Source organism: Haplochromis burtoni, unplaced genomic scaffold (genome assembly GCF_018398535.1).
Source record: "Haplochromis burtoni strain Fernald_Lab_line unplaced genomic scaffold, NCSU_Asbu1 Contig_13, whole genome shotgun sequence".
Lineage (NCBI taxonomy): Eukaryota > Metazoa > Chordata > Actinopteri > Cichliformes > Cichlidae > Haplochromis > Haplochromis burtoni.
Genome location: NW_024582374.1, coordinates 1,713,405 through 1,721,789, shown reverse-complemented (window position 1 = coordinate 1,721,789; position 8,385 = coordinate 1,713,405). Strand labels below are relative to the sequence as shown.

Sequence of the window (8,385 nt, the reverse complement as noted above, 5' to 3'; positions counted from 1 at the left end):
AGATCACGACTCTGTTTACAGAAAAGGTGAAAATCTGACCATTCGATCAGCTCAGCAGTTTGTACGTGTTCAGTGTTTCTAACCAAGGTAGCATTCGAGTTCAAATCTTTATTACTAACACATCTACAGTGGATTTATTGGCATCCCTTTTAAGTTTTAAGTGATTTTAATGTTAATATAATAAACTATACATGTGGTCATAGTCAGGGTTCCTTTTAATATGGCCATTTGTATGAGTGAAAATCCTGAAATATGTTTCTCTGAGTATGCTTTGTGTTATGGAAATTCCACACTTTATGATATCATAAATGAAACCTTCTGCTTGGACTTGAAATGACGATGATGATGATGGAAGGCAGGAAAGTGATGATATGACCTGCAGACACTCCCAGAACAGTATTTTAGCAGCATGAAGGATGTAGTTTCAAAGCAACCGGTGCAGAGGCATACTGTAGTGTGCAGTATGCCTGAAAAGAGAGGCACTACATTCAATCAATATACATATCATTCAGGAAAAAAACAGCTTCATATTCTGTACTGTGAAGAAGATTTCATCTTTTTCTTTTGATTGAATAAGGTAGCTTTGTGCAGCAGAGGATGAACTGGCCACCTACTTATATCATCTACCTAATTACTGGGCATTTTAAATGCATGTTAGCTGGGTCTAAAGTGTGACTATGCTAATCGCGTATCAGATTGCATTTATTCAAGTAATTTTCAGCATAAAGAAGCTGTGAGTTATTAAATTGTTTCAGTAATATTCATTACGAGGGGAAAAGGTTGTATCATTTAAACATTTAAAGAACTCATTAAAAAGTGCAGTGTGCAGAAATTGCACTGTACTACTACTTTAGAAATATAAATGCTTTTTTTTTTAAATAAATACACGCAGAAATAAATAATAAAACTGTTAAATATCTAAATATATCACATTTTAAAACAAATAAAATACAGGTAGAGATTAAAATGGGAGAATTAATGTCATGACATCTGATTACTTCTTGTGGGAATGCAGGTAACCTCAGTGCTCCTACGAGTGGCTAAAAACAACATGAATTTACTACAGCGACATAAAGTTTATGATGAGATGCCATTCCCGTGCCAGGCTGTGTGTGCTAAGGTTTCTAGAAGTTTTAGGAAGAGGAAGCAACTTACTGGATATCAGGATTTATGGACCAGAAAGAAGAGAGAAATATTCCTAAGAGAGAGACACGTGACTGTCCCTTCGTATTTTTTAGCTGTATGTTGTATGCAAATCAGTTTAGACCCTTATATATAGCTGTAGAAGAGTTTTTCTATTTACTGATGCAAATGTAGCAATGTGATCCTTGCAGCTTTAGGAAAACATGCCTGTCACTGCTTTTTTTTTTTTTTTTTTTTAAGAACTGATGTATAAGGCTTGATGTGTCACCGACAACAACTACAGTACATTACCATACGCATGTAATCTGAGATAAGAAACTGTTGCTACTCCCTCCATTTTCTTCTCTCGTCCAGTTATGAACAAACTCCAGTACAGTACAGTGACAGGTTTTTGAAGAGGTTCTTCAGACTAAGAGACTCACATTGCAGAATAGGCCTGACAGGAAATGGGTGCTTTAGGTGCTGAGGACACTAGTGATAAACAGAGAACGTACGGGGGAGAGAGATGGTTGTTGGTGACTGTAGCGGTGGAGACGGGGCTCAGCAGGAGAAACGGGATAGAGACAAGGATCTATGTACATCATAGTCTTTGAGTTGCTCTCATGACATTTTTTAAAATGTCTTGTTTCACATCCTCATCTGTCCGGCTCGTCTTCTTGACAACTTTGACCTGAGAGATAGATGAGAAAATGTCCATTAAAAATAGATTTTGTTTGCAGTTAGAATTTTTTTCCCACCTGGAGATTTTTTTTTAACTTACCTGATAGTTCCAGCAAGGAGCGGGTTAAAAGCATACAGCCAGTCATGCATGTCTTTGTCATTTGTGGCTTGAAGCAATATTCCACGATGTTCTGTGCACACAGCAAATGTGTTTGGGGTCTGTGGAAAGAGCCACGAAAGCTTAATGCAGCAAGCTTAATGCAACGTTTTGAATGATTCTCACTCAACTTTCTACTTTCTACTCTACCTGCTTCCTTAACTTGCTATTTTTATTAAATTGAAAGTGCGCACCTTAACTTTCACTTACTGTGCGATGTGTGTAACTTAAACCTGTTGGGTTGATCTGACTTAAAGTGAAGTTCATTAAAAAAATAACTTAATAAAACTGTTGATGGAGGAGTCTGGTTCACCAACCTTTAACATTGCCTGCTGGTCCTCGCTGTACTCCACCTGGGCAGAGGAGAGGTTGAGAATAGCTCGCTCCACTGCGTCTCTTTCCGTGTTGTAGATGTAGACGTACGGCCGCCGCACGACAACATAGCGCTTCACCCATCCGTTGGTGAGCGGCTCCAGGAAATGCAAGTAACCCTTCTTCGACACGATGGGACTGAAAGATAAAGATGATATAATAGCATGTTTGGGTCTGAAGTAAAGCTCAAATAATAAAATGTTCTGAAATGACTTCTTCCTCCTCACCTGACTCGAATCTCCTGGATATCTGGGACAAACTTCTGGGTCTGAGGTTTAGTTTCAGAGGCTCCGTTGATGGACTTCTTGGCCTCTGCGTCCTGCTGTGCATCAGGACCGGAGCTAACCACACGAGAGCGAGGGACAGGGGGTCTGCAGTAAAAATAGAGAATATCTGAGCTCTAGCAACAAAGGAGCTCTCTGTGCCTTACAAGACCCAAATACTGTTAATACCAGAGAATTTCAAAATATTAGACCTATTTGCTGATTCTGTTCCAGATGATAAGCACATGAAACATGTCAGACACCTTAAAAGAGAAAGAGTTCAACTCTGTCAGCTCTATATCTCTGTCTTATTACATGCGGGTCTGGTATAAAAGCGGAAACCTTAAGGTCAAGAGTTTCTGGAACTACGACTTTATTTATTCATTTTAAATATTTTTTTTTGTTTTTTCAGCAGGAGATGTTAATACTTATTTTAGATGTCTTTGAGGAACATCTTGAGAGCACCCTGGAAGTGAACTGCAGCCAATGTCAACACTCTGCTCTGCAGACCGGCTCTGATAATTACTAACAACAGCCATGTCAATCTGAGCACTGACCTGAGTCCAGCATTGCTGTAGCAGCCCTCAACAAGTGAAGGGCATGTAGAGGAGGGGGTGATTGTGTTAAGAGCAGAGATTGAAGTGGACTCTCTTAACGTTGTGATGGACATCTCAGAGATCTGTAATGAACACAGTCACACGGATCCACAGCGGAGCAAATGTGAGGACTCAGTCGACCAAAACAGAAATCTGATTTTCTGTGTGTGTGTGTGTTTAAACCCCTAAAGCCTGACCTTGCTTTCACTGGCGCTCACACACACATGGCTGTATTCTCTGTTGAAGGAGTGAGTGAGCAGCCGCAAACACTGTACGGAAAAAGGAGAGAGAGCTTAAAATGTCGGGTTATATAACAAAATCACGTGTGACATGATAAGCACTACATTTCTGCTTGACAGGAACGTTTATATGAACAGAACCCATTACAATAAAGTCAAACCTGAAATAAATTATCGACAGGGTAAAGACGGCTGACCTTAGCAGCGAGCTCCCTCTGCCTCTCAGTGGTGATTTCGTTGCAGCTGACCTCGGGGTCCATCTCAGTGGGCTGAGGAGACTCATTCAGCTCATCGGTGACACAGGATTGAAGGGTCTCCTGGCCCATGAGCAGCGTGGACTCTAGTTTCTCCCTCAGAAGGAGGTAATGTTTGGTTTTTTCCACCTAGCAGAAAAACATCAGTCACTAACAGCAAACAATGCCCCCTGCCTGAAGAGGAAATTAGGAAGGAAAGCTGTTTATTTGATAAATTCCAGTCTGGTTTCCATCAGAAGCACGGAGCAGAGCCGGCTCTCTGTGGCACTTCTAATATCATACATTAGAAAACTGAATGGGGCAATATAAACCCTAGGACTCGGCTGGCTTTATTCATATTTTTCTGATGGCAAATTCTTCTTATCCATTGATTAGAAAGCTGGGGTGCTGCTCACAAGTGGAAGCAGAAGAATGACAAATGTATTGGTGAATAATCTGGAGTGAGGTAAGAGTGGCAATGGTCCATTTTACTAAGGGCAAATCTAAGCACGGAGTCGGAACTGTCAGTTTATTGGATGATTCCCATTTTCACACATGGCCATGAAAGTGGTGGAAATGAGCTTCCTCTGGGTGAAAGTGGGTGAAAGGAGCCAGACGAGGTAGTTCTTTGAGGGTCTTCCGGCGTGTCTAACCAGGAGGAGACCCAGGAGATAAGGGAGACGTTATGTCTCTCACTTGCCCTAGGAAAACCTCAATATCCCCTCACTGACACGTAACCAGCATTAATTAGTGACAGCATTTTTTGTCAAGGAAAATGTACAATTTGAATGACATTCATCTCAGTTACTCTTTGAAGGCTCAATTAAGCAACAACTTGTCTCTCTAAACTTGTCTCTGGCAGTGGATGAACTGCAAAGCTGCACCAAAGCCCAGTATAAAATTCACGAGGCATAACTCAACCGGAGCGAAAGAACAGAGACAGTAAAAATTAAACAAATCTTACATCTTGGAGGAGGCTGAGTTTCTCCAGCTCCCACTGGTGGTCCAGAATGAGGCTGTCACTACGTGGCCTCCATCCAGCCAGGTTCTCTTCCCCACGGACGTAGGCCACGGAGGTGTCCAGCACCCGCCTGCGTCTCCTTTGCATTCCTGGTGAGAGGATGGGTGCAATGTTAGAAGTTCAGGACGACTGAGCTAAATGCAAAACTGTACCATTTTTTTTCCTTGCCTCTTACCAGGGCTTCCTGCATCTGCCTGGTGACACAGGCTGACCTCATAAACTCCAGTTACACGGTTTCTAAAAAAAACAGGAGTGAGAGGGCATTTAACATTTTTTTAGAACATCATCAGAGAGAACAAATTAGCTAAATGATGATTTTAAAGATTAAGATGCCTCACCCATCTGCAGCTCTTAGGCTACCAGTACCGAAAAGGTTACGGATTGATCGGGAAGCTGAGAGCTTTGTGTCCCTAGAGTAAAACACCATGCAGATATCTTTGGTAATAACTGCAGGCTGCGTGCAGTTCTCCATCTGCAATTCATAAAACAGGAGACATTTCCAACATTGTTCCTCTAGAGTAACTCACACGTCACCTCTGATCCTGTAAGAGCTATTTCTCCTTCTTATGAATGCAGGCAGTGTACAGTACCTCCAAGTAGGCTGAGAGGGTCATATAGATCTTCTCCCCGTATGGAGTGACTCGGTTTAGGAGCAGGGAGTTGTGCATTGAGCTATCCCAAGCAGCCTCAAACCGGAAGAAAGTTCTGAGGTGGTCCATTGAGACAAGAAGCCAAGAAACTGAATCAGCAGTTGAAACTCAAGTTCCTCTACTAAAACAACAGATTAGCTGCCAGAGCTTAACCCATGCTAAAGTTTACTCTGCAGATGTAAACATAAAAAACTGGATAAATCCCAAAAATGTCCAATAATAAACAATTTAAGCAGAAAAATGTGCCCTAATATCATGATTTATAAACAGAAGCAAATCAATTTACTGATCCACTTGTGCAATATATAAACATTTTAGTAAATATTTCTCTAGTTTTCAATAAAACAAAAGCTCTTATATGATCATTTTGCATGCAACAAACAGACTGAGTTATGTTTGCTTTGTATAAAACATCACAGAAAAGCAAAGAGAGCAGAGATGAATATTGGTACAGAAAGAAAGGCAATGGAGGGATGAGGCACGAGCAGGTAAACATGAGGGACAGGGCAGTGAAATACCTATGGTCAACTCCCAGGGAAATGCTGTGAGAAAGAGGAAATCAGCAAAAGAATAGACAGTGAGAGTCAGGAAGTATGTTGTGCTTGTGTGCTTGTGTGGCTGGGATGCCGTTTGCCTTTTTTTCACACTGATAACTCATCAAAGCTCATCAGATAGAGCGAGGAGGTTCTGTGAGGACGGCTGATTTACTGTACGTTAGAGAAGGTCAAATAACAGCACGGGACCATTCTTCAAGCACAACAATGCTGCTTTCTATTCCTCCGATGATTTACTCCATACACTAATGTACACAATTTTCCTCGTGTCCCTCGAGGGGAAATACTCACACACTGAAGTCACTTATTATTCTGGCCTGTAGCCCGGTGCTGCCTTAAATCTAAAAAAGATAATCCAAGCAAGAACTGTAAAAGGAAACTAATGTTTCTGTAAGCCATGAAAAGAGGCCGTACGGACTCTTCATGAGGTTCAGATGTTGGGCCCACTGGCCTTGGACTGAGGTGACCTTGTGGGAAAGTGAACAGAGTGTCACTAAGAAGAAAGCAAACATCTATGCGCAGAGCTCGCGTGAATAAAGGAGAGGTGCCTTTTCTGTTGCCAGCAATTAGCAAGTTCATACAAATTCACACCTTCACACATGCACACTTTTTTTCCCAGTAGTAGAAACCTGTTCGCTTACACTACAATGAAGCAATTTCCTCCCTGCACCCCTCTAACATGTGCTTCTCTGCACTTTACTGCCTCCTAAAAAAGTGGGAGCCAGCACTGAAGTCATGCTCCTGGCATAACATGTGAGGAACCATTTGTTTCTGGTGTTTGGCAGAGTTCCGCTGAGGTACGAGTAGGATTTAAAAATATTCACAACATTGCAGCAATTTTGTGTAAAGTGCTACTGGTGAGGTAATGGTTCACTGGAATACATTTTAATAGCTGCACTGGAGTATCGTGCCAGAGCGTGTACTGTAAATGATGTGATCCATATTGCAGCACTTGAGAAATAGCGAGCGAACAGTGTTCCTGTTAATATTCTGTAGCTTTGATGGGAAACACTCTGACTCTTGGGATTAGAGGTGACTAACAAAATCATATCCATGGATTCAAAATATTCCTTCACTGTAAAGGCCAAAAAAATGAACATAAGAAACAGTGTTGAGAGACAAAAGCAGAAAATAACCTCTTTTTAGCCTCTTTTAAATATCAGTTTGCCTTTGTAGAATTAGGCTATGTTTCTGTGATGGATTCCTACCACCCTCTACTGGTAACCAGTACAAATGCACCTTCTTCACAGTTTTACTTTACTGCCTTCTCAATGTAATCTGCAAATAAAGGAGCATTTGTAAACAAACAGGCTAAAGACAGAGTAAACATTCGTGTTCTAAAATCTGCCTCATCAGCTGAAGTGGAAACCGAGAGTTTGATACTGGCCCCACGACACCTCCAGCAGAGACACAGCCAAGGACAGTCCACGCGAAACAAAGCAGAGCCATGCAGATCCCGTCCGTCATCGGCCTGACAGAAGCTCAAACACACATCCAACACAGCCAGAGAAGCAAAGAGGCACAATTGAAATGCTGACAGCAATGACAGAGTCAGAGAGAAGGTAACAAAATCACGAAAGAGATGACAGGGTATGGAGGACGTTAGAAAGATGAGGCGTTCGTGTAACTTAAGAGCATGAAAACAGAGGCAAATAATATACCTAGGCATGTCCGAATCAAGAAACTGTCTGCAAAAGCAAAAAACAACATTCCGTTAGTGGACTGGAGGGAGAAAAATGTTAGCATCATATACTGTGATGTTAGTTTCTGACCACACTGGACCGCAGCTTGATCTGGCGCTTAGCCATTAAGCTTAAGTTTTGGCTACTGAGCCCATAACACGACAAACAATTAGGGTTAAAGAAAGGCTGATCCAGCAGAGGTTAGAGGTTAGTACAGTATGGAGCTCTCGGTTGCTTTACATTAAAACGCAGTAAACCCAAATCTGGACGATGCTGCTGCTGATGTTGTTAGATTTCTTGGCGATACGGGAAGCAAGAGAGATTAAGCAATGAGGAAAAAAAGCAGGGTCAGGATGCGCTATAATTTTCAGGACTTTTTATGTGAATAATTACAATATTATCATTCATATTTCTTATATTGTAAATATACTCATGGAGGTCTACTACTACATAAGAGTTACTACCATAAGATTTATACAAGGACGAGAGTTAAGTAATTTTAGATATTAATAAAGAAGCAAAAAAAGAGTTAATAACATCTTTTATGGCAGCAATTACTTGATTTATTAACCGAATGGTCCATCTACAAATCAATTGCTGTTTAATCCTAAATTCTCATCAGCTGTAAAAAAGAAACCTACTGCCCTCTACTGGTGGGATGCTAACATTAAGCTGTGCAAACTGGGCTTTTTACATTTCTCTGTTTTGCACTTCCTCGACTCCTCTCTCCTCCATCCTTCTGCCAGACACTCCACATTAAATCAATCCTGAAGGATGTCTCAATTTATAAAACACACAGAGGAGAGGAAGGAGGA

General features: G+C 41.3%; 1 protein-coding gene across 17 annotated transcripts in view; it reads right to left on the bottom strand.

Annotated features, from left to right (window-relative positions):
• Positions 1–276: 276 nt before the first annotated feature.
• kif1aa (kinesin family member 1Aa) overlaps positions 277–8,385 on the bottom strand; it is a 47,844-nt gene continuing 39,735 nt past the window's right edge. For 10 of the 17 annotated variants that reach the window (XM_042216297.1, XM_042216306.1, XM_042216310.1 and 7 more), the window contains 12 exons: positions 7,550–7,576; positions 5,275–5,389; positions 5,023–5,156; positions 4,860–4,921; positions 4,628–4,773; positions 3,628–3,813; positions 3,389–3,460; positions 3,153–3,274; positions 2,560–2,703; positions 2,278–2,470; positions 1,904–2,022; positions 277–1,813 (listed from right to left, as the gene is read on the bottom strand). In XM_042216297.1, the coding sequence (XP_042072231.1) occupies positions 1,771–1,813; positions 1,904–2,022; positions 2,278–2,470; positions 2,560–2,703; positions 3,153–3,274; positions 3,389–3,460; positions 3,628–3,813; positions 4,628–4,773; positions 4,860–4,921; positions 5,023–5,156; positions 5,275–5,389; positions 7,550–7,576 (1,363 nt within the window). In that variant the 3' untranslated portion in view covers positions 277–1,770. Of the gene's footprint in view, positions 1,814–1,903; positions 2,023–2,277; positions 2,471–2,559; positions 2,704–3,152; positions 3,275–3,388; positions 3,461–3,627; positions 3,814–4,627; positions 4,774–4,859; positions 4,922–5,022; positions 5,157–5,274; positions 5,390–5,852; positions 5,877–7,549; positions 7,577–8,385 lie in introns of all 17 variants that reach the window. The other 7 variants (XM_042216315.1, XM_042216324.1, XM_042216346.1 and 4 more) reach the window with 2 other exon arrangements.